The sequence below is a fragment of the Amblyomma maculatum genome, chromosome 2, assembly GCF_055883805.1.
Source record: "Amblyomma maculatum isolate TAMU_Amacu chromosome 2, ASM5588380v1, whole genome shotgun sequence".
Lineage (NCBI taxonomy): Eukaryota > Metazoa > Arthropoda > Arachnida > Ixodida > Ixodidae > Amblyomma > Amblyomma maculatum.
Genome location: NC_139345.1, coordinates 183,388,809 through 183,414,776, shown reverse-complemented (window position 1 = coordinate 183,414,776; position 25,968 = coordinate 183,388,809). Strand labels below are relative to the sequence as shown.

Genomic DNA, 25,968 nt, shown 5'->3' with positions numbered 1-25,968 from the left:
TGCCATAGCTTTAGCCATTACCTCCACCACTGCCATATACATCCTTAGCGACTCTAAAACCGCAATTCGAAATTTTGCAAAAGGAAGGGCCCACTCCGCAACCATCAAAATCTTACAAAAAATCTCCCATACCCGCCTTATCACATTGATCTGGGTCCTTGCCCATTCGGACCATCCTGGGAACGAGGCAGCGCACAAATTTGCCCGAGGATTCGTAGTTAACCGGGAGGTGCGCTGCCCTGAGCTCAGGTCGGCCAGGGAGAGGATGACAACCTACAAAGAAATTACTATCCACTTCAAGAAAGAAAGACAAATCTTCCCAGAACCACATCGATCTCTAAGTAAAACACAACAAGTCACCTGGCGGCAGCTTCAAACAGACACTTTCTTTAATCCGTACATGTACTCCATATGGTTCCCAGAGCAGTTCAGCCCTGTCTGTTCTCTCTGTGGACATCAAAAGGCAGACACACCACACATCCTATACTCATGTAATCAAGACAAGCCATCACAGAGTCTGCAGCTCTCTACCCAATCTCAGTGGGAGGCCGCGCTGCTCAGCTCCGACCAGGAGGTTCAACTCCGAGTCACGGAGCGGGCTGAAGAGGTCGCCGAACGACATCGTCGGTTGGCCACCTGGCGTCCGGCATAGAAAAGGAGCCCACCGTGGGGACGGGAACGTCAACCCACCCCGCGCCTACGACCTCTTCTTTAAATAAAGTTTACCTCCTCCTCCTCCTCCTTCTAAAGGCCAAACCGAACCAAGAATGTTCTGGCTTGCATCTTCCGAAAAACCTACGGAATGATGATTTTGAACCCAGTAATTCCTCGAGGAAAGTGAGTGCGAAAAGATGCAGCTATCACCGCAGCCGAGAACAACGCGTATTAAACAGTAACACACTCTCGCGCTGTTTAGTTAACGTTGTCGTCTCGGTCAACATCCACCCCTGCGCAAAACCTTTCGCAATTTCTACTCGGCTTAAATGTATTAAAAGCGTACCCTTTTTTAACAGAAAGCGTTACTTCGCTATGGTCCCAGATTTCTGTCCGCAGACCGCGTCCGCAAAATCATGTCCGCAGCAGTTGCGGGTGATTGAGAAGTGGTAAAGGTTAATGAGTGGTGTCAATCGATAGAGGCTGACGTAACGTTGCTTCAAAAAATAATTAGGCCAATAAGTTAATTAGGTAACTACTTGGAATAACTGGTTGACATCAAAGGTAAGGCGCCGTAACTGCACATTGTTCTGTGGACATCTGAACCGCACCGTAACGGAAAGGAGGAAAGCGGGAGTGAAAGCGGAAAGAGAGACGGGTGCCGTAGTGGATATGGCGTCAAGGATGTGACATCACGCAACAGGAAGTGGAGCCGAACAAAGGGCATAGGAAGGGATTGGCGCGCAATTTGAAAGTACCAAACACTAAAATGGGCGAACAAGAAGTGAATTATGTGAGGTAGAGGATGTGACGTCGCGCAACCGGAAGTAGAGCCGAAAAGGGGCATAAGAAGGGGTTGGCGCGCAATTTCAAAGTACCGAAGACTAAAATTGGCAAAGAAGAAGTGAATTAAGATACTAGAAGCAACCAGAAGCAACCAACAGCAGCATCCGTGTTTTCGCATTACTCCAATGTAGATTCTGCAGTGCTCTTTAATTATATTAATGGCGAGTACAGTGTTACACGATACGTCAGGTTTACTGTAATAGATCGGTACCGATTATGCGTTTTAAAGAAAATAAATTCATTTCATTCAACAGCTGTCCTTAGGTGTGTTTGGAACAATTACGATTGCTCTGTTTTGTTTCTACTGTGGAAACGTATTTTTAACAAACGCGCACTTTACGCGATCATTTCTTATATCATAATCACAAGAGAGAGGTGAAAGGGTGCCTCTGGAAGCATCAAACTCAAGCGTTTTCATAATATGCGTGTGCTAGCTGCCTCTTATTGGCGACGAATGTGCATTGTAATTCCGCACGAGTCGATTCGCACACGTAAACATGTTCACTGACATGTGCGAGACAATAATTATTACATGGATTGCAGACTGCATCAAACTCAAGCGTTTTCATAATATGCGTGTGCTAGCTGCCTCTTATTGGCGACGAATGTGCATTGTAATTCCGCACGAGTCGATTCGCACACGTAAACATGTTCACTGACATGTGCGAGACAATAATTATTACATGGATTGCAGACTGCATCAAACTCAAGCGTTTTCATAATATGCGTGTGCTAGCTGCCTCTTATTGGCGACGAATGTGCATTGCAATTCCGCACGAGTCGATTCGCACACGTAAACATGTTCACTGACATGTGCGAGACAATAATTATTACATGGATTGCAGACTGCATCAAACTCAAGCGTTTTCATAATATGCGTGTGCTAGCTGCCTCTTATTGGCGACGAATGTGCATTGTAATTCCGCACGAGTCGATTCGCACACGTAAACATGTTCACTGACATGTGCGAGACAATAATTATTACATGGATTGCAGACTGCATCAAACTCAAGCGTTTTCATAATATGCGTGTGCTAGCTGCCTCTTATTGGCGACGAATGTGCATTGTAATTCCGCACGAGTCGATTCGCACACGTAAACATGTTCACTGACATGTGCGAGACAATAATTATTACATGGATTGCAGACTGCATCAAACTCAAGCGTTTTCATAATATGCGTCTGCTAGCTGCCTCTTATTGGCGACGAATGTGCATTGTAATTCCGCACGAGTCGATTCGCACACGTAAACATGTTCACTGACATGTGCGAGACAATAATTATTACATGGATTGCAGACTGCATCAAACTCAAGCGTTTTCATAATATGCGTGTGCTAGCTGCCTCTTATTGGCGACGAATGTGCATTGTAATTCCGCACGAGTCGATTCGCACACGTAAACATGTTCACTGACATGTACGAGACAATAATTATTACATGGATTGCTGACTGCTTCTTTACATCTTACTAGCATCTTAATGGCAAAGCGTTGGTTTTTTACATCTTACTAGCATATTAATGGCAAAGCGTTGGTTTTACCTGTAATCGATCATCAACCATATTTAGAGGATCATTGCAGTGTTTGGTATCCGAGATCCTATTTCACATAGCACAGCCCCTTTTTCTTGTACCCTGCTGGGGCGGTCCAAGGGTTAGTGCGCCAGACTGCTGCGTCCAGTCATTCGGGAATATCAGCCATGGCGGCCGCTTTTCGATGAAGGCGACAAACAAGGCGCTTGGGTGCTGTGCGATGGTAGTGCACGTTAAAGAAACTCAAGTGATCGAAAGTTTATGAGCCCTCCGGCGTCTCTCCTAGCCTAAGTCGCTTTGGGACGTTAAGTCCCATAAATCAGCCAACCTTTTATCCTGTGCCACTTTGGATCCAGCTATTTTTGTGGAGCGTGCTTTTTAAAGGCAAAACAATTTTGGCGCAATGGAACGATTCATGTCTAAAGTGCTGATTCTATAATGGTTTTGGTGGAACCGCTGTAGAAAACTTTACCAAGAATTTTTCGATCAGTGCTCGTGCCCATTTTTATGTAGCCCGATGCTGTCAACCATGAGCAGCGACCGCAATGACGACTGGGGATCGTCAAAAGAGACGTTCAGTTCAGTTCAGTCGTTCAGTCGTGTCCGACTCTTCGTGACCCTATGGACCATATCACGCCACGTTTTCCGGTCTCTCACTATCTTCCTAACAGCACATAACTTCATCTGCAGCGCCTCGAGGATGCCATCTAACCATCGCGTTCGCTTTCCACCCCTTCTCCGGTGACCCTCAATCTTTCCCAACATCAAATCTTTCTCCGGCGACTCCTCTCTTCTCCTCAGATGACCAAAGTAGCTGAGGTTTAACTGTAGAATTTGACCCTCCAATGAGCAATCAGGGTTTATGGTCGACAATATCATCTGATATGATCTTCTGGCAGTCCAAGGAACTCTCAAGAGTCTCCGCCAGCACCACAATTCAAACGCGTCAATTCTTCGGCGGTCAGCCTTCTTCACAGTCCAACTCTTGCATCCATACATCACAACTGGAAAGACCATAGCACGAGTTATAGCACGGATCATGGTTGGCAGACTAATGTATCTGCTCTTTGCTAGGCGGTCAAAGCTAGCCATGGCTGTCTTTTCCAGAAGCAGGCGTCTCCAATTTCATGGCTACAGTCTCCTTCCGGGGTAATCTTGGAGCCCAAGAAGAGAAAATCTGTCACAGCTTCCAATTCTTGTACCTTGATGCTCCACCACTTGATAGGGCAAGACGCCATGATCTTTGTCTTTTTAATGTTCAGTTTAAGCCCAAACTTCTCACTCTCTTCTTGTACGCGCATCAGAAGTCTCTTGAGTTCTACTTCACTTTCTGCCATTAAAGTGGTATCATCCGAATATCTAAGGTTTTTGATACGTTTTTCAGCAATCTTCACTCCAGCTGAACACTCGTCCAGACCGGCCTTCCTTACGATGCACTCAGCATATAGGTTAAATATGCAGGGCGACAGTATGCAGCCTTATCTCCTTTCTAAATCGGAAACCAATCAGTAAGACCATGTCCAGTTCTGGCTGTAGCCTCTTGCCCTTCATACGGGTTCCTGAGGAGACAGGTGAGGTGAATTGGAACTCCCATCTCTTGGAGAGCTTGCCACAATCTGCTGTGATCAACGCAGTCAAACGCTTTCGCATAATCAATAAAGCAGAAGTAGATGGGTTTCTGGAACTCTCTTGCTTTTTCCATGATCCAGCGAAGGTTGGCATTCTGGTCTCTAGTTTCTCTGCCCTTGCGAAACCCAGCTTGCACATCCGGAAGCTCCCGATCCACATACTGCTGCAGCCTACCTTGGAGGATTTTCAACATCACCTTGCTAGCATGCGAAATAAGCGCGATCGTGCGGTAGTTAGAACAATCTTTGGCACCGCCTTTCCTTGGAATGGGGATGTAAACTGACCTCCTCCAATCCTGTGGCCACTGCAGGGTTGCCCAAATCTTCTGACATAATGTATGCAGAATGTTAACAGCGTCATGGTTGAGGTTTTGAAGCAACTCAGCTGGAATGCCATCAATTCCGCTAGCTTTGTTTTTAGCAAGGCTGGCTAAGGCCCATTCAACTTCCCTCTTCAGGATGCCCGGTTCGAGATCAGTAATCACAACCGTCTTATGTTGGGTTTGCACATCTGGGTGCTTCTTGTACAGTACTTCTGTGTATTCCTGCCACCTCTTCTTTATCTCTGAGGCTTCAGTGAGGTCCCTGCCTCGTTTGTCCTTTATCACGCCCAGCTTAGCACAGAAGCTTCCTTCGATATCTTTGATTGTCATATGCAGAGCTCTTGTGTTCCTCAATTGGCTGTTGTCCTCAACTGCTTGGCACTGTATGTTCAGGAAGGCATTCTTATCTCTCCTTGCTATTTTCTGAAAATCCGCATTCAGAACCTTGTGTCTTTCTCTTTGCCCCATAACTTTTGCCATCCTCCTTTAATCAGCTATTTGCAAAGCTACTTCAGATAACCGGTTTGCTTTCTTGCATTTCTTTTGCTTTGGAACTACCTTAGTAGCAACTTCTTGTATTATATCACGAACATCAGTCCACATCTCTTCAGGCCCTCTGTCTTCTAGATCCTGAAATCGATTCCTCACTTCCACAGCATATTCTGATGGAATTTGATCCAGATCATACCTGAAAGGTCTTCTAGTTTTCTGCGTTTTCCTCAATCGAAGCTTAAATTTGGCAACAAGAAGCCGATGATAGGTGCCACAATCGGCCCCAGGCCTTGTTTTTACTGCTTGTATAGCGCTTCTTCATCCCTGCCGGCAAAGAATATAATCGATCTGATTTTTGTACAGACCGTCCGGTGAAGTCCATGTGTACAGGCGCCTCTTGTGCTGTTGAAAATGAGTATTCGCTATGGTCAGGTTGTTTTCTTGACAAACCTCTACTAACCTCTGCCCAGCTTCATTTGGCCCACCAAGACCGAACTTGCCTTTAATTCCGGATATTTCTTCACTCCCCACCTTAGCATTCCAGTCTCCTATGAGAAGAAGGACGTATGATGATGGAGTGCGGTCTAAAAAGCATTGCAGGTCCGCATAAAATCTCTCGTCAGCTTCTTCAGCAGTAGCATGGTTTGTGCATAGACTTGGATAACTGTTATGTTGAAAGGGTGACCTTGGATCCGAAGTGAAATCATTCGGTCGTTTTTGGGGTTGTACCCTAGCACTGCTTTGCCCATTCTTCTGTTTACTTATGAGAGCGACCCCATTCCTTGTCTTGGATTCGTGCCCACAACAAAAGACATACTGGTCGCCGGAATTAAATTCTCCCATTCCGGTCCACTTGAGCTCGCTGATACCCAAGATATCAATGTTCAATATGTCCATTTCTCGCTTGACGACATCCAGTTTACCTTGCGTCATAGATCTTACATTCCATGACGCTATGTGATATATCTCCTTGCAACATCGGACTTTCCGGTCGCTTCCCGACACATACGCAACTGAGCGTCCTTTTGGCTTTAGCCCAGCCGCTTCATTCGTCCTGGAGCTACTAGGAATCACGCTTTGTTCATCATCAGTAACATGTGGGACGCCTACCAACCTGGGGGGCTCATCTTCCGGCGCCATATCATTAATGCTATTGAGACTGGCCATAGGGTTTTCTTGGCAGGAAATACTGGAGTGGGTTGCCATTATACCTTCTCCAGTGAATCACATTTTGTCAGAACTCTCCGCCGTGACCTGTCTGATCTTGGGTGGCCCTACACAGCAGAGCTCACGACTTCATCGAGTTTCGAAAACCCCTCCGCCACGACAAGGCAGTGATTCATCAGATCCATACTATCTTCCATCTTGATAAGTCCTAGCCAACGTTTTGCACATTTATATGCAAGCCGCGTATATGGCGAGGCGTTATACTAAAGCAACAAGACTAATATATGGAAAAGGTTGTCGCTTACGCCCGCCGCTCGCTGAATACGGCTGAGCAGAACTATACCTTGTCACCGAAAAAGTGCCATACAGTTTTATGGGCTGTTCAAAAATGTCGCCCTTACCTTTGCCGCCGGCATTACATGACAGTAATTGATCACCAAGCTTTCTGTTTGCTCTCTTCCCTCTAAAATTAACTAGCCAGCACGGGCGCTGGATTCTCAGACTTACAGAATTTCATTTCACAATAACTTACAAATCTGGCAAGTACACATATTGACGCTGATGCCTTCTCTCGTTGCCTGTACTTCCTTGCCAGCGCATGCAAATTATTTGTCCATCCAGAATGCGAATACCGCGTCGATTGCTGCCTACCTGACACTGCGCCACCAACTTAACTTTAAAATTCAGAGTGGACTGCTTTACTTGCATGCATAACCTTTCGGCATACCTAACCCTTTCGGCAAACCGCGCTTGCCTGTTGTTCCCAGTTCTCTTCGCCGTCAGATCTTGCAAGCCTCCTTCCGACGATCCCACCGCTAGTCACTTAGGCTACCATAAGACTTATCAAAAGCCACTTTTCTGGCCCGGCCTCTGAATGAGGGTTACCAAGTGTGCTGCCTCTCGTGTGCCATGCCAATGCCGTAAACGGTCGACGTTGCCTCCAGTGGGCCTACTTCAACCTCTTACCTGCCCTCTTAAACATTTCGAAGTTACCATTGACTGCGGCAGGAAATCTCTGGATACCTGGTAATAGCTGTGGACCACCTCACCCGGTATATCGAAATCAGCTATACCATCTGGTTCCGCTGCGCAGTTAGCAATATAAGCTCTTTCCTGCGAGACACGGAGCTCCTCATGCCCTTTTATACGATCGTCGCAAGTCTTTCCTTACTACCCTAGCAAACTAGATGTCTCGGTTGACGACATCTAGTTTACCTTGCGTCATAGATCTTACATTCCATGCTGCTATGTGATATATCTCCTTGCAACATCGGACTTCCCGGTCGCTTCCCGACACATACGCAACTGAGCGTCCTTTTGGCTTTAACCCGGCCGCTTCATTCGTCATGGAGATACTAAGAATCACGCTTTGTTCATCATCAGTAACATATGGGACGCCTTCCAACCTGGGGGGCTCATCTTCCGGCGCCATATCATTAATGCTATTGTGACTGGCCATAGGGTTTTCTTGGCAGGAAATACTGGAGTGGGTTGTCATTGCCTTCTCCAGTGAATCACATTTTGTCAGAACTCTCTGCCGTGACCTGTCTATCTTGAGTGGCCCTACACAGCAGAGCTCACGACTTCATCGAGTTTCGCAAGCCCCTCCGCCACGACAAGGCAGTGATCCATGAAGGGGAAAAGACACGTACCGAAAACAAATATACATGTCACCCGCCAAACAGCGATTAGAATTTAGTGTGAAGTGGCATCCATTTCAGTTTCCACACTCAAGGTTGGTATACTGTGCAGGAACGGACGTCTCGTCAAAGAAATATTTAGTGGGCCCTAGTCACGCTTCAACCAAGGAATTCAAAACACTTTGGCGCCATCTAGCGACAAAAGGGGACAACATCCCACTGGAGATACGAAAGGAGGGATGATATTGAATAGGCCCCTGGAGAGAGCAGAAATACAATAAAGCATGAGAAGTACTTCTGGAAGAAAAAACATTGTGTGCACTTGCGAAAATCAGTGAAATTCTCCTTTAATGTCACGTGGGGTACTATAGTGATAGTAGCAGCGGCTCACCGCAGGAGGTTGCGTCAATCATTTTATGCGTCTTTCACTGGGTAATTTAAGATTGGAAAGCCTTGTTTCATTGATAATATAGATCTCTGTCTACATTATATGAGGAAAAATCTTTTCAATTGCACCATAATCCCATGACACGTTATGTCTGGTGTTCTCTCCCTTTAGGAATCTATGACGTTATTGTAGCCCTTCAGCACTGCGTTGTAGTACGGCTAAATAGAGAAACATAACCGTCATGATATCATTAAACAAGGCAATGTGGAACAAGGCGATAAGATCGTTAGAGAGGATGCCGGTAAGTTATCTAAGCAGATGTATATTTGATTGAGAAATGACAAAGTATGAAAACCTCCAACACAACAGACAGGATATAACTAGCACAGCTGTCAAAGCTTGTCAATAGGCTTATAATTTCCGACTTTGGGAAGCATAATATGGAGAAGATCGAGCGTTTTATTCTATAAAAAATGGTGGTTGCCTGAAAGCGGTGAAGACGAAATTGTCGATGGACAAAGATGAGATGTATGCTCTAAAAGACAATGCCGGCAATGGCGTCAGTAATATGGGCAATATAATGAAAGTATCCGAGCAGTTCTATACTCACTTATACAGTAGCCAAAGCAGTCGCAAAAATAATGAGATTGGCAGTAGTGAAGAGCAATCAGACGTCCCGCCAGTAACGAAGGACAAGGTTAAGAAAGCTTCTGTAGCTATGGAAAGTGGGAAATTAGCTAGGGGAGGATTAGATAACTACAGATTTGCTGAACGCCAATGAGTATATCGTTCTAGAAAAACTGGCCACCTTGTATACGCAATTCCTAATGTCAACGAAGGTGGCAGATTATTCTAAGAGCTTTAGCATTATCACAATCCATAAGAAAGGGGTCGCTGAGGACTCAAAATATTGCGCCCCAATCTCCTTATTATTCGTTCGGTAATTCGTGAAGGGAAAGGAAGGGAGGTTACGTACAATGAATTTACTAAGGTGATCACTAATGGAATCAGAGCAATTTTAGACTTCAGTCAACCAAAATATAGAGCAAGATTTTGGAAAAGATACTCTACCATCGATCATGAAAAAGACAAATGCTCGGAATGTAGCCAGCCCTCCACATAGCATTGCTTGATTGCGAGAAAGCATCTGACTAAGTCGAAACCTCTGCAGTTAAGCACCTTTTGCGAAATCAAGGTGCAGATAAGACATATGTGAAATACTGGAGGGTATTTATAGTGGTTGCACAACAGCCATAGCCATCCATAAAAATTATTAAAGTTGTCTTAAAGAAAGATGTTAGGCAATGAGACACGATATCCTGAGTACAATTCACAACTTTCTTAAAAGGGGTATTCAGAGACTTTGAATGGGAGCAGTTAGGGACAAGGATAGAATAAAACTAACTCAATACTCTGCGATCCACTGATGACATAGCTTTTTTAAGTAACGTAGAGCACAAATTGCAAACATTGATAGATCACCTAGGCAGAGAAATCGTAAAGATAAGGTAGGCCTAAAATTAATATGCAGGAGTCTAAGATAATGTTTTGTAGTCTCGGAAAGGAACAGCAGTTTAGAATAAGTAGCGAAGTGCTGCTAGTGGTAGGCAATTATGTCTACTTGGGACACGCAGTAACTGCAGATCCGCACCATGAAAGGGAAATGAGTAAGAGAATAAGCTTGCGGTAGAGTGCCTTTGGAGCGTACTTCCAGGTTATGACTAGCAGCTAACCGGTATCGCTCAAGAAGAAAGTATACCAGAGTTGAATCTTACCTGTAGTCACCTACGGGGCTGAAATGTAGAGGTTACCGAAAAGGGTTCTGTTTAATTTGAGGACGACGCACAGGTCTATGGAACAGTAAAAGGCATTTATAAAGTTACGAGATAGGAAGCGTGCAGAAAGGATAAAAACATTGACTATAGCTAATGGCATTCTGCTCGAAATCAAGAAGTGGGCATGGGAGTGATGTGCAGTGCGAATAGAGAAAAACCGGTGTTCGTTAAGAGCAAAAATTGAATTCCGAAGGAAGGAAAGCGGAGCAGGGGGTGGCAGAAAATTAGGCGGTAGGATGAAAAGGAAGTTTCCAGGGGTCAAGCGGGTGTAGGATAACACAGGACCGTGTGAATTGGAGGAATATTTGAGAGGCCGTGAAGCTGCGGTCAGTACAGTCCAGCTTATGATGATGAGGATGCACCGACAAGAGGGGACCCTGGGGCGCTTTCGCGGCCGGCCTCGGCATTTATGCCTCCGCTAGGGGGCGCTGCACATATTGGAAGATACTTCAAACTGCAAAACGACTGGAAGATTGGTGGCTTAAAAGCAGAGAAGTGACATAATGTTAGTAGTGTAGAAATAAAAATTTAATAAATACAATGATGGTTTAGTTAGCCAATCCAAATCAATAATTAAGATATAGGGAGAAAAATGAGCATGATAGCTACTGCTACTACCCCTGTTTTAAAGGGGGCGCTCCTATATTCCATCCATTCCATCCATCCATCGACCCAGAATAAAATGACCCAGAAACACCCAGAGTGACAGAATATAAATATCTCGGGGTATGGGTAAACGAAGGATTGGCATACATTGAAAAGCATGAGCAATCACTTAAAGCAAAAGGGCGAAGAAATGCCGGGATAAATAAGCATAGGGCATTGTAGGGACACAACAGGTATGAGGTTTTTAGGGGTAGTGGCATCACTAATATGGAAAAGATAGTCAAAGTAGCCGAGGAGTTCTATACAAATCTCTACAGTAGCCAAAATAGTCAGGACCGTAATGAGATTGGCGGTAGGGAAAAACAGTCAGACGTTCCACCAGTGACGAAGGATGAGGTCAAGAAAGCACTAGAAACTATGAAAAGGGGGAAATCAGCTGGAGAGGATCAGATAACTACAGATTTGCTGAAGGACGGGGGGGGGGGGGGGGGGATATCGTGCTAGAAAAACTGGCCACCCTGTATACGCAGTGCCTGGTGTCATCAACGGTACCGGAACCATGGAAGAATGCAAACAATATCCTCATTCATACAAAAGGGGACTCTAAGGACCTTAAAAATTACAGACCAATAAGCTTACTGTCTGTTACGTATAAGGTATTTACTAAGGTAATCGCTAATAGAATCAGGACAACCTTAGACTGCAATCAAGCAAAGGATCAAGCAGGGTTTCGGAAACGGTACTCTACTATCGATCATATCCATACCATCAATCAGGTGATAGAAAAATGCTCGGAATATAACCAGCCCTTATACATAGCATTCATTGATTACGAAAAAGCATTTGACTAAGTTGAAACCTCGGCGGTGATGCAGGCTTTGCGAAATCAGGGGGTAGACGAGCCGTACGTGAAAGTGCTGGAAGATATATATAGTGGCTGCACAGCAACCATAGTTCTGCATAAAGAAAGTAACAAAATTCCCATAAAGAAAGGTGTTAGGCAAGGAGACACAATCTCCCCAGTACTATTCACAGCTTGTTTAGAGGAAGTATTCAGAGACTTGGAATGGGAGCAGTTAGGGATAAGGGTAGATGGAGAATACCTCAGTAATCTGCGATTTGCTGATGACATTGCCTTGCTAAGCAAATCGGGGGATGAACTGCAAATAATGATTGATGACCTAGACAGGAAAAGTAGAAAGGTAGGCTTGAAAATCAATATGCAGAAGACTAAGGTAATGTTCAACAGCCTCGGGAAGGAACAGCAGTTTACATTAGGTAGCGAAATACTGGAAGTAGTAGGCGAATATGTCTACTTAGGACCACGAAAAGGAAATAACAAGAAGAATAAGATTGGGATGGAGCGCATTTGGCAAGCACTCGCAGATTATGACTAGCAGCTTACCGGTATCGCTCAAGAGGAAAGTATACAACAGTTGCATCTTGCCTACACTCACCTATGGGGCTGAAACGTGGAGGCTAACCAAGAGAGTTCTACTTAAGTTGAGGACAACCCAGGGGGCTATGGAACGAAAAATGGTAGGGGTAACTTTAAGAGATAGAAAGCGTGCAGAGTGGGTCAGAGAAATAACTCAAGTTACCGAAATTCTAGTAGAAATTAAGAAGGAGAAATGGACAGGGGCAGGACATGAGGGCGAAGAGAGGATAACCGATGGTCGCTGAGGGTAACAAACTGGATTCCAAGGGAAGGAAAGCATAGCAGGGGGCGGCAGAAAGTTAGGTGGGCGGATGAGATTAAGAAGTTCGCAGGGGTCAAGTGGATGCAGCTAGCACAGAACCGGGTTACATGGAGAAATATGGGAGAGGCCTTCGCCCTGCAGTGGGTATAATTAGGCTGACGATGATGAAAGGAATTATGATGCCCGGGCTTAATTTTGGAAATGCGGTGTTGTGCCTAATATCAGAGGTACAGTCAACATTAGAAATAAATCAGAGAGCCGTCGGACGATTAGCACTGGGTTCCCACGGCAAAACCGCAAATGAGGTGGTACAGGGAGATATGGGCTGTGCATCCTTCGAAGTATGGGAAGCTGAAAGTAAAATAATATATGAGGAACGCCTGAAGAAATTGGACAGTAACAGATGGCAAGCTAAAGTATTTAAATACATATACCTAAGAGGCGTTGACGCACAATGGAGGAAAAGAACTAGCAAACCGACCAGTAAGTATGCTTGTCACAAGGACGAAGAAATAAAGAGCCTTAAGCAACAAGTGAAAAACACAGAAGGTAAAAATTGGATAAATTCGATGGAAAATAAACAGAGTGTGGAACTATACTGAAAGTGGAAAAGGCAGATCAGGAAGGAAGCTTTCTTTGATAACTCAAGAAAGGGTGCCCTACTTTTTGAAGCTAGATCAGGGTGTCTTAGAACACGCAGCTACAAAAAGAAATTTAACAAGGAAGATGACTTATGTGCAGTATGTGGTAAATTCACAGAAACAATTAACCATTTATACTCGAATGTAATGGTATCCATCCGGAAGTCGATGCAGGCGCAGTCACTCTTCCTGAAGCTCTGAGGTTTAGAGATACCAGTGGCCGGGTGAATAAACCTGCAGTGGAAGCTAGCAAAAAACGACTGAAAGATTGGTGGCCTAAAAGCAGAGAAGTGACATAATGTTAGTAATGTAGAAACAAAAATTCAATAAATAAAGCGATGGTATAGTTAGCCAATCTAAAACAATACTAAGATATAGCCGGGGGGGGGGGGGGGCATGAGCATGATAGCAACTGCTACCATCTTGTCTCTAAGGGGACGCTCCTATATTCCATCCATCCATCTTTCCATCGACCCACGAAATAAAGAAAAGACAGGAGAGTACCTAAATGAGGATGACTCACCTGAAGTAGGTCAGGAGACCGGAAATGACCATGTCATTGTCGTGGACGATTCCAATATGCGCAGATGTGAAGCAGCTTATATAAAGGAATGACTGAAAAACGACGAACGTTTTCAGGCGGGACCGCCGGAGAAATCATGGCCCATTCAAGATGTCACGTGCAGGATAAGAAAGGGAGGAACGTTGTGGTAGTTATCGCGGGATTAAACGACGTTCTCCGAAGTAAAGGAGAAAGGGTGGCAAAGCAGATAGCGAAGGGAGTAAAGGCCTCCGAGAAATGGCCTCAGGAGTGGAAATCGTCGTGTGCATACTACCAAAGTGTGTTACCAGGGCGCCCACGTGGAAGACGAGATTTTGGCTGCAAACGTCAAAAGCTGGCACGTGCAATGTGGTATGAGGTGGTAGAAACTAACGTGAAGCTGCGAGTAACCTGACGCAAAAAAAAAAACAATTCCAATGCGATATAATTCATTTCAACTATGACATGGGCTGAACAATAGGATGGAGCCTCTCGGGTAAAGCTGTAGCTTGATTAAAGGGCCCGATAGCGCTAAGAAAGAGGGCGTAAAGGGAGCCGGGCAGGTTCTGGCCCCTAAGGGCAGCACTAAAGGGCATTTCGCCGAGCACAGAAGATGACCTGAAGAACCATCCAACCACAATGGACTGAGACCAGTCGCAAGAAGCAACGGAGGCAGAAGATTAATGCCAACATTATCGCTTACTTAAATATGCGAGGAGGAAGATCAGCATTAAAGTGGCTTGAAATCAAGCAGCAGGTGGAAGCAGAGGGTATTGCGATATATGGCTTGACAGAAACGCAATTTAGGGATCGCGAAGAAGCTCCTCTTATCCCAGGGTACAGTTGGGAAGGTTGTAATAGACAGGGTGGACAACGCAAAGGTGGTGGCGTAGGAGTGTTGATTAGACACGGACTTACCTGGCAGCGAGTAAACAAAGGATGTGAGAAGCATGTGTGGGTTAAATTCAACATGGCTGGCAAGAAACTACTGTTAGTAGTATTGTACTTGTAGACACCAGGCAACAGCAGGTCGAGAAACGAAGCTTTGATGAAATGTCTATTGGAAGATATCAGGCTAATGCGAAGCAAAGGATAAGTACTCATATTCGGAGATTTGAATGCTCACATTAGGTGGAAATGATGTTGACAATGTGTGAGCAGCACGGCGTTATTATTGTAAACAAAGAAGCAAAATGTGATGGCGTAATCACGTGGGAATCTGGCGTTTCCCACTCCGCCATTGACTACTGTATAATGACTGTGGTTTTACATGAAAGACTAGATGTGATGAAAATAGACTAGGAAACCATAAATAGTATTAGGAGCGACACATAAGCGAATAATGGCAAGGGCTGGGCATAAAGGGAAGGATAACGCTGGACAGCGGAGACATTATGCACAGTGTGGATTCCGGTATACGAGCGACAAACATTTGATGGCTATATCAAAAGTGGTAGAGAAACGCATAAAAAAGCGCAAATCGGTCATGGGTATATAATGAAAATGTAGAAGTAATTCAGACGGAAATAGATTTCGTGCTAAATAAAAACCAGTGGAGAGGCAAAAAAGAAACCAAAATGTTAGTTGGACGTAGATGTTAAATAAGCAATAACGAGACGCCAAGCAGCTTCCAGCGCTCATCGAAAAGCAAGAAAAAAAAAGAAAATAGACCCTGCTTGAACTTCAGCAGAAATGGGACGAATAAAAGAAACCAAAGAACCATGCCAATTCTTGGCACACAAAAAAAAACATTAATGATACAACCGAGAGGTGGATGGCAGATATCCGGAAAATTAATAAGCAGGCACCTAGGAAATTCTGGAACCATCTGAACGCACTTGGCGAGAAGCCAGAAGAGATGCACCGCAATATAAAGGATGAGTACGATACTCTGCTGGAAAATGAAGATGTCATGCAATTCATTTTCGAACAGCTAGAAGAGGCTTCTAAACAGTGTGACGACGGCAGTGGTAGTAACCTTGATGCGGGTCATTACAAAGAGGAAGTTTTTACCATCGACATTGACAAATTGGATTGGGAAATAGCGGACAAGAAGGTGCCTTTGCATACAGCAACAGGCTTGCACAAAATGGCAATGAGACTAACTGCAGTGCTTGGTAAAGAAACAAAAACGGCTGTGTATGCTGCTCTTAAGTGACGCACTGAAGAATGATAGATATCCCAGCAAGCTGGCGAGAGAGTAGAATGAGCCTTCTATACAAAGTAAAATCTGAAAAAGATCAAATAGTCTTATAAGCCATTAACAGTGGCATCGGCATTGTGTAGAATAACAAGGCAGATAACCAAAGATCAATTATCAGGATGGACTTGGGATGGGGAGGTAATGAGGGGGAGGTACTAGGTGAACTGCAGAACGGCTTCAGGCATCGTCCTAGACGATGAATTATTCGCAGTCACACAATGCATTGAAATCGGGACAATTGCAGAACGACCACTATGGATGGCGTTTTCGGATATCAAAGGGGCTTACGATAGTGTAAACCGCACAGTGATGTAGCAAATTCTGGAAAAAGCGTTTATGTTCAAGGAAATGATAAGGTTACTGAAAGAGACTTGCAAGGGGAATAATGTAGCAATGAATTGGTAGGCATTGGGTGGTGCAAAAAAGTTGCGCAAAAAGGGACCTAGGCAGGGATGTCCTCTATCACTACTTCTATTCATGGTCTACAATAGAGTGATTTAACCGAAGTTAGAATCGAACGGATTGGATTTTACGATGTCATGGCGGAAGGGGAGGGAAAGAGGGTGGGGTGAATTTGAATCTAGTTGCATACCGGGACGGATATATGTAGATGGTATTGTTCTTCTAGCAGATACCCTGGAAGGCCTCCAATACTTGGCAGACAGTTGTGGAGGAGAGGCAGAAGTTCTGAGATTAAGATTTAGTGCAGAGAAATCAGGATTCACGGTTTTTAATGATGAGCCCTGCACAATTATGTTACAAAACTTAGAGCTACCTAGAGTTAAAGCGTGGAAGAAGCTTGTTATTTAGATAAACAATGGCACAGACTGCTTGCGGGATCACAGAGAGGAAATTGTAAAGTATGCAAAACGAAACGCTGCTGTCATGAAAAAGCGCGGCCTCTGGGTATATAACAAATATGAAGTTATTCGAGGAATCTGGAAGGCACAATAGTACCAGGCTTGACGTTTTCAAGCGCTGTGCTGGCATTGGGATCTGCCACAACTTCGGCGCTAGAAATAAAGCAGAGGACAATCGGCAGACTTGCTCTGGGGGCACAAGGAGCCACTACTTATGAGGAAGTTCAAGGCGATTTGTGATGGTCGACGTTCAAAGAGCGGGAGGCGAAAAGTAACACGCACTATGAAGAACGGTTGAGGCAAATGAATGAGAAGGGCTGGGCGGCAATGATTTTCAGGAACCTGTATCGGTGCACTATTGATGCGACATGGAGGAGAACTAGATGGCTTGGGAATAATTACAAATGTCATAGAGAGGAAAACGATACAAAAAATCACCCTAAAAAAAAAGCTAAATCCTCAGAAATTGCACACTGGCAAAAGAGAATGCTGGACAAACCGACGATAGAGCTTTATCGACTAACAATATTCAAAAGCAAAGTTTTTTTACCTTTGCAAAGGTAGTGGTTTACTTTTTGAGGCTACGGCTGGTTGCTTGAGTACGAAATGCTACAGGGAAACATTCGTCAGCACATATGACATTTGGGGCTGCTGCATGAAAACCACGGAAAATATTAAACATATTATTATAGAATGGAAGGCACTTCATCCACCAGTCCACGGCACCGACGCAGGGATTCAAGAAGCACGAAGTTTTCGGGACATCCACGGCAGGCTAAATTATGAAGCAGTGGATTCGGTTCCCACCATCGGCACGTTGTTTTTTCTTCTACTTTGTGTTTAATTATCTTTCCCCTAAACAGATTACATTACTAATTTCTGTGATTATCCAAGTAAACATTAAAAAAAAAGACATAACGTACCATCCCCAACGCTTTCCTTGGCCTCGCCGACTGTTGGCTTCTTTCCTTCATGTATTATAACGAGCACCCTCATTTCCCCTTAACTGATCTGCATGTAGCTTACGGGGGTCTCGGTTCTGGCAGTCTTGAAGCCATAGGTAGCGTAAGAGGGTTCTAGCACAGCTTTCACCCTCGCTCTTGATCACGTTCTACGTGACGCTGGCGGTAACAAAGGACGTTCTACGTCCGCCGCTATGGCTGAGGGTGGCGCTGGTGAACACTCTCAAGGTTCGTATACAGACAACATAAATACCCAAGCAAGTAGCAGGGGGGACAGCGGCCGATGTAGCTCAGTTGGAAGAGCACCGGACGCGATATGCGGAGGTCGTGGGTTCGGTTCCCACCATCGGCACGTTGTTTTTTCTTCTACTTTGTGTTTAATTATCTTTCCCCTAAACAGATTACATTACTAATTTCTGTGATTATCCAAAGTAAACATTAAAAAAAAGACATAAAGTACCATCCCCAACGCTTTCCTTGGCCTCGCTGACTGTTGGCTTCTTTCGTTCATCTATTATAACGAGCACCCTCGTTTCCCCTTAATTGATCTGCTTATATATATATATATATATATATATATATATATATATATATATATATATATATATATATATATACAGTGATAAGCTGACTCCGCCATTCGACGTAATATCGCGTGACTACGTCGAGACCTATAGTGTCCATTTACATTTAATTGCTTTCAGACGTAACTTGGCATTTGTCTGCCTAAATTTCGGGCCTCATGTGTTGATTCGTTTCTCCGTGGGTGGAGTTTGGTGAATATGATGACGTGCAATCCACAGGGCGAGAGAGTGGCACTTAAACACGCACTTAAGAAGGCACCTGCTGCACCAAAAGCTACGGGGTTCCGCGGTCGAGTCCACGATAAGCACATGGCGTCGGATCTGCTCCACTCCGACCAGTCCTCTTTCCCTGATCGCAGCAGATGCTGCTAAGCTAAGTTGACCAATGCCGACTTTAAGGTCGTACAAGCCATAAGATTGTTAGTTTGGTTAAACGGGGTTAACAGTAGTACTTTCGCGCTAAAACTACAAGCCTGGGGAGATTTATTGTTATTGCGAAACGATACAATATCTGAAGAAATTATTTTCAAGAACCCATACCAATAATTTGTCCAAACTTCTTTTTATCATTCTGTTCACTGGAACTCAGACTGCATGATGTCCGCAGTGGGGCTCGTACCTGGCTAGAAATGTATGGCGCACATCTGCAAGGCTGCGGATAGGATCTGCCGCCGCAGACATGCTAATGCGTAGTATTTGGTGGGATAAGAGTAGGATCTCGCGCAAACATGTGAGTTGCCCCTTCAACGGGACTGCTTGTTCTAGCCAAAAGCTTGGCCATGTTACACCCGGATACGCCGGTGGCAAACTATTCGCATGAATGACATGTCGGTACGGCATTCCCAGTTCGGCTAAAGCCTCTGTAAATCCTGTCATTGTTCACGCTTCAGGGAGTACCGAAGTGCATGGGGCATTCACTGCATCTGTTCTGCTCTCGGCAAAAGCTATTCGTGCATATAACATTGTTATTCCCGGTGGTGCTTGTATCTCATCAACCGCAGAGCGTTTAATGCTTAGGTATTTTTGTGAGCACAGTATAAAACATCGGTTTTTTCCTTTCATTGTGAGGCCGTTTTAAGAACGGGAAAGATCATTGCCTCGCTGGAGGCATAATTTCATTTTATACCTTGAAGGGCTGCAGCATGGAAGAGGGGAGCTTGTAATTACAGCAGTTGCCTGAAGAGCATGGCGCCCGTTCTGTTGTTGCGTAGTGCCTATGAAGAATAAAAGCGCCTTTAGTCTACCTTGTCCACAACACAGGTTACCACCATGCAGAGTTTATTGCAGTGAAAAGCCCATAAGAAAAAAACACACCGTTTTAAATGTGCGGAACATCCAACGAGTTCCGTTTATTCCATTTGATCATTTGAAGGAACACTATCCTTAATGGCTCTTTATCAGACTATCTGGCTTTCCATTGTGCCCCATTGTGTCATTTTAATCTAGCACTGCAGTGTGCGTGAGCAGCTAACAGGATGCGTGCGTTTCTCTGCAGGCCCGCGACATCAGCTCGTCCCGCGTCCTCGACGGCTTCTTGACGCTTTCATCACTGGCGATGGAGAATCGATGGTCGCTGACGGCACCCGCGCAACAAAGGTTTCTTGTTTGCCGTTCTAACTTTTTGCGCCCGCATTGTTTTTATGGCGCTTTTGACATCACGCCGGCTGTAAAGTCGAAGTACAAATAGGGGAGGAACTGTGGTTTCAGTAATCCGCAATGGACGGTTGCCTGTCGGGTTCCGGCGGGAACAATGCTACACTGTTCTTTCATATACTCTCCAACACAATGTTATTCGACTCATCCATAGGCCCTCATCTCTCTCTCTCATCTATAGGCCCTCAGCAGCTGCAAGAAAGTTTTGAACAGAATTTGTGTCAAATGTTGTTCTAGTCGGCAAGTAGCCCCGCAGGCCTTTAAATATGATTCCGAAGAATGAATACGGGTACCATCGAGGGCAGTGCTTGAAGAGGAAAATACTCCTAAATGTGCGCTTGAGTTAGAACGTTTCTCATGCTAATACAGTGCATAACGTGTTTTTGTTTTGTTTTTTACTTTTGCTTGTGGCCTGCGAAGCTGCACTAAATACTGTTTCGGTGTAATCGATCTCGCTGGCTTAGGTTTTTGTTGTAAAAGCATCGGAAGCCCCATTCGGCGGGAAGCCACCATACCTCAAATAATGGAGTCATAAATCTATCTTCCAAAAGCCACCTGTCGCAATTAACAAGATCACTCAATGAAGTGAATATAATTCGACGTGGTGCCGGAAAATTCCCTCATTGGTCGAGATAAGTCAGTGATCATGTATCACTTAACGTGACCCGATTTCACAAGTGATGCCATTCAGTAAAGTTGGCTGCGGAAGACCTTACACACAATGATGAAAGTCCATAACCTGATTTTGCAGCGTGAGAAATAATGTCTAAACTGCTTTAAGGTGCCTTAGGCGTGCACGTAATGTTTTACACCTCCTGACTTTTGAAGTCCTTCCTCAAAAGACCCTGAAAGCTGCCCTGTAAGGATCCTTCGTTGCTTACCTTTAACAGTAAGCAGCACGTTCGGAAAACACACAAGTCGAGCGGATAATAAACCAGGTTCGGGGCAGTAGCGTATATTAAATGTAACCCGCCAATGATTGCATAACATAACGTTGGGGTGCACGTCTCGTCAAGATTTGTTCGTATTGTTTGCTTTAATAGTCTTACTGAGAAGTACTCTAAAAGCCTCGTCAATGTTTATTTTGCTTTCAAAGCCGCGGCTAGATCTTCGGCATTGTAGTTGAATGTTTCGAAGTCAAAATAAATATTTCTAACCCACCATGAGGGATAGGCTAACATAATCGCCTAGAAAATTTCCCACGGGTGATTTTTTAACCACAGAACCATCGCCGGAAATCAGAAAAAACAGCCAAGGAAGATTACTTTGATTTATATATAACTGCGCAACAACACCAGGTACATAACATGGGATAGGATGAAATATTTACAAGCAGGAATTCGCTGCCGTTATGCGCAACGTCATCCCTGTGGTACTTTCCTTGAGTAACGGTCTCTTCATCCCCCGGTTTGAACCCACGTAGATGAGTACAGCCAAACAGTAACCGGGTGCAGCGCTCATGACAGTGAGAGAAAGGGGCGGAAGGCAAAATTAATTCCTTTGTAAAGATGCAACAATGCGTCAAGCGTAATATTCTCGTAGGAGGAATTATTTTCTCGTGAGGAGCGCTTGAAAACACATGCCTTAGTTTATGACAGAGACTCCACGCCATTTTAATGTTGGACCGGGCCTGTGCACGTGCGTGTGCCCTGAAAACACCAGCATTAAGTCGATACCCATCGGAAATCCCATGCGCAGAAGCGTGTTAGACGACATCCGTTTGTTTTTATTTTTTTCTTTGTAGGTGCAGCTCACTCTCCTCTCCCAAGCGAGGACCGCTGGCAGTATCTCTCCGGCAGTCTTTTGTGATGTTCATTTATCTCCTGTGCCTTTCTCGCTCCTCGACCGAGTCACACATTCGCCTCACACTTTTCAAACACCGAAAGGCACGGAATGCCTGTTCCTCAGTAGAATGGCAAGTCTGATCACTACGCACTGACTAGAAAAAAAAAATGATGAGAAGGAAGCCACCTTTAGCAAGGCCAGGTTTTTCAAAAAGGGGAATTGGGAGTGAATGTACTCAAGGGTGCTCCCATAGTGCATTATTGCGGCTCTTACCTTTTTTTCTCTGGAAAAAGCAAACCATTGTTAAAATGAGAAACGGAACTGAAAGCGTTAAAGAGAATGAGTCTGGAGACGCCCACCGTCGAGCCCAGCTTAAAAAAGCCGTTTCGCGATTAATGTTTTCAGCTGGTATGGAATCAATGCGCATTGGTAATTTCACAGTTTGGATGACAAAGTCTGCTTACACCTCTTAGAGGAAAGGAGAGGAGAAAATTTAAATGTGTACAAGCCTTTCACCTATGCATGTGACATCTGTAAGGCTCTGCTTGAGACCTAACTACAACGCGTGTTTACATACTGGGCAATCACCTGTCTCAAGCCGCTTGGATTGCTCAGTGAATTTCCTCACAACTTACACGCGCTACTGTTTCTATCTTTTTCGGAATATGCGCTTCTGATGTGATCTTTTGCTGAATCACCAGTCATGGGGCACGATCGCTGCGTGTTAAAATGCCACTTCACTCGCACTGCGTGATTGGGTGAAGAGCGAACTTGACTTCAAAGCAAACCGTGAGCACATAGGAGGTAGAAAAGGAAGTTGCGATTCGATGCTTAAAACGCGGGGATTGGAGAGGGGAGGGGGGGGGGGGACCTTTGCACCGGGTGCGGGTGAGCCTAGCGACGTCACTGGGTAAATGATAGCCCAAATTCCCACTAGGACGAAGCGCTTTGTGACGCCTGAAGCTGCGTATGTGTGTAAAATTGCTTGGACTAAAAAAGAAGAGCACCTTCACAAAAACCAGAGGGCTATTATTCATCACGGCATGTCGTCTGGGGGTCTTTACAAAACGTTCATGCAGGTACGAGCAACCACGTTTCTGCAACTCCGCTTAAAGACTGCGTTAGCTTGCTCTCTCCCGCAACGGAAGTTTTTGCTCTCCTCGACATAGCTACAATCATACGAGTAAAACCTCCTTTCAGTGGCACTACTCTCGGGTTCACCATTTGTGCTGGTCATGCGATACCTAAGGTGTACTTATAAGTCAGTTCGAAGCATCGCCTATACGCAAGGTGAAAAGTCTGTGGTGTTTTCGGCTGACGGCACTCGTGGAGCACTGTTGTAGTACCTGACAAACCAACGCTGCCAACACCGCTACAATCGCAATATTTCACAGCATGCGCCGGCGTCCCTAGTTAGCACTAGCTCTACACACCATTTGTAGGAACGTAAGGTAGCCTCCGAAACCGCCAAAAGTGCACAAAAAACTGTACGAGTACTGTCGTCAGCCGAAGACATATAAGTTAATTAAAATATTTATTAATTTAAAACTTCCTTTTTTTTCGCGTTCTTTGGGTTTCGTATTTTTTGTGAACGCCTCCGTGTTTTTCTCTATTTTCTCGAAATTGTTGGCAATCAAAACGAACATACCCACACCAATAAACAAAAGAACGCAAATGGTCTTTAGAGCGTTTTCTGCACATGCCAACGGGCAGCCTCGAAAGCACATAATCGTTAAACGACTAACCCTGACTTTAACACGAGTGCACGGTTGTGTTCTTTTCATTCCAGCTGGGCTTTCCTCGACGTGTCGCCCTTTTACGATGTATTTCGCAACACGTTAGGTGAGTGACCCTTGCTCACTACTTCTCTGAGCCACCTTAGCATATACGCCTAGCGTCACTCTTTTCAGCCTACCGCCTAAGTTCCGAGAGAGATAGTATGTATGGTTCACTGTAATGGCTGGTTTTCTCGTTGCCTGGCAGCAGAGTGAGCGCATGGATTCATATGTCAGCGATTGTTTTTGGAACAGAAGTCTAAACACTCTTCTCCAACGCACTATAGCTCAATGCTCTGGATTCCACACATGAGGTACAGCGACAATTTCTGAGTATAGAGGGCTGTGTTTGAATACTTCCGGAGATATTCCGCCCATGCTTGTGCGTAGGCTGTCCGGAACCAAGGAAGTACACTAGATGCTTAGCATTTACAACCTGTTAACAATATTAACAATTTACACGCCACAATAGTTTGATGTAATCCCTACTGAAGAACCGATACTCAGGCAATGATCATGAGGCCCGCTGCATTGGAGGACTGCTCACAACTAAGTCTGTTCGACTGCCTGCGATGTTTAAGCTGAAGAGACCACTAGTACAGAGACAGCTTGTTACCTGCTAACTCCACAGCTACTGCAGCGCATACTCCATAAACTTAAAAGAGAGAAAACTTCCCATAAACTTTTGGCACTATTTTTTTTAATACTGCCCCACTCCTTCCAAACCTTAGTGCGACAACTCCTGCTGGCCGTACTACCTGTGCAAGCATGTGAAACATGAAAATGTGAAACTTTGAAAAAGAAAAATAACTGCGCTGTAGTAGGCAGCCAAAATGTGAAACTCTTGGTTTAGAATCTATTCTTAGAGGTATCGACAGATATTTTTTTATTATTCATTCCTCTGTTCGTGAATTCACACAGGGCTGCCCAGATCATTCTATTCACCTGCTGCCCTCTTATCACAGTAAGCCTATCCTAGTTGGCAGAAACACAGCTCTCCCGATCGCCATGCACCGACACAAATCTACTACAGGAACTCAGTGTATGATAAATACAACGCATGCTTAGGAACATTGGCTGGCCTAAGTTTCCACCGGAATTAATACATTAGGAGATATATCTTTCCAAAACCTGTGAGTGGAAAGCTTTGCCCTTTATTTATTGTTTTTATTTTTTGTTGAGGCTCCACTAAGAAGGAACTGGAGCGTCTATTTCTAGTTCTTTGTTTTTGTAGCCTCTTGTCTCTGTTTTTCCCACGTATCTGATATTTGGAAGCGCCCTTTAGCGGGACACTATTCTACTTTATGTGTCTCCTCCCGCTCAACCCTCCTGCCTAAGCTAGATATGGTGCGCAATATTTGAAAATAAATAAACAGATAAGCCTGCTTCCTACTCATAAGGGAGAGCGTTCCGTTCTTTTCCGTTATTCTGCTCTATTTCTTTTTCTTTCAGTTATTCCCTTCACATCTGTGCAAAAGCCTTTCCTGTACGACAAGCTCTTCCCGTAAGCACGTCCTTGATTTCTGTACTCACTCTTACCTTATACGTACCTTTATATATTATTCTTTTTATACATGTAAGCACGCACACACTCACACAGACGCAGGCATGTGTGTGTGTGTGTGTGTGTGTGTGTGTGTGTGTGTGTGTGTGTGTGTGTGTGTGTGTGTGTGTGTGTGTGTGTGTGTGTGCGTGTGCGTGTGCGTGTGCGTGTGCGTGTGTGTGTGTGTGTGTGTGTGTGTGTGTGTGTGTGTGTGTGTGTGTGTGTGTGTGTGTGTGTGTGCGCGTGCGTGCGTGCGTGCGTGTTGTAACTTTATATTTAACGTAAAAGGAGAGCGTTGACATCGACCCGCTGTCAAGCTGGCGACTTATCGCGAAGCTCAACGGCGAAAGCGGCGCGAAGTTAATGACTTCGCCCAAAACGGCGTGTTAACGGAGTACTCCTCTGCTAATCTATTTATGCTTGACCGGAAGCAGCCTCTGCTGTCGGCTACTATCGCTCTCCACCTCATGAAAATAATGGATCGAGGCGACTGGTGCATTCCCAGCATTCCCAGCCCAGCGCCTGAGTTTGCGTTTCTCTCGCTCACCAGGGCCAAAACGTGATAGAGACAGGCACCGAAAAAACAAAATACAGCCGATTTGCGTAATTAA

At 44.8% G+C, this 25,968-nt stretch overlaps 1 protein-coding gene across 1 annotated transcript in view; it reads left to right on the top strand.

The window, feature by feature from the left end:
- Positions 1 to 25,322, top strand: part of LOC146200576 (endothelin-converting enzyme 2-like) — a 60,631-nt gene extending 35,309 nt beyond the window's left edge. Inside the window, exons 9-11 of the mRNA XM_084592398.1 lie at positions 20,097 to 20,197; positions 23,829 to 23,881; positions 25,267 to 25,322. Coding sequence (XP_084448524.1) covers positions 20,097 to 20,197; positions 23,829 to 23,881; positions 25,267 to 25,322 — 210 coding nt within the window. The remainder of the gene's footprint in view (positions 1 to 20,096; positions 20,198 to 23,828; positions 23,882 to 25,266) is intronic.
- Positions 25,323 to 25,968: the final 646 nt, after the last annotated feature.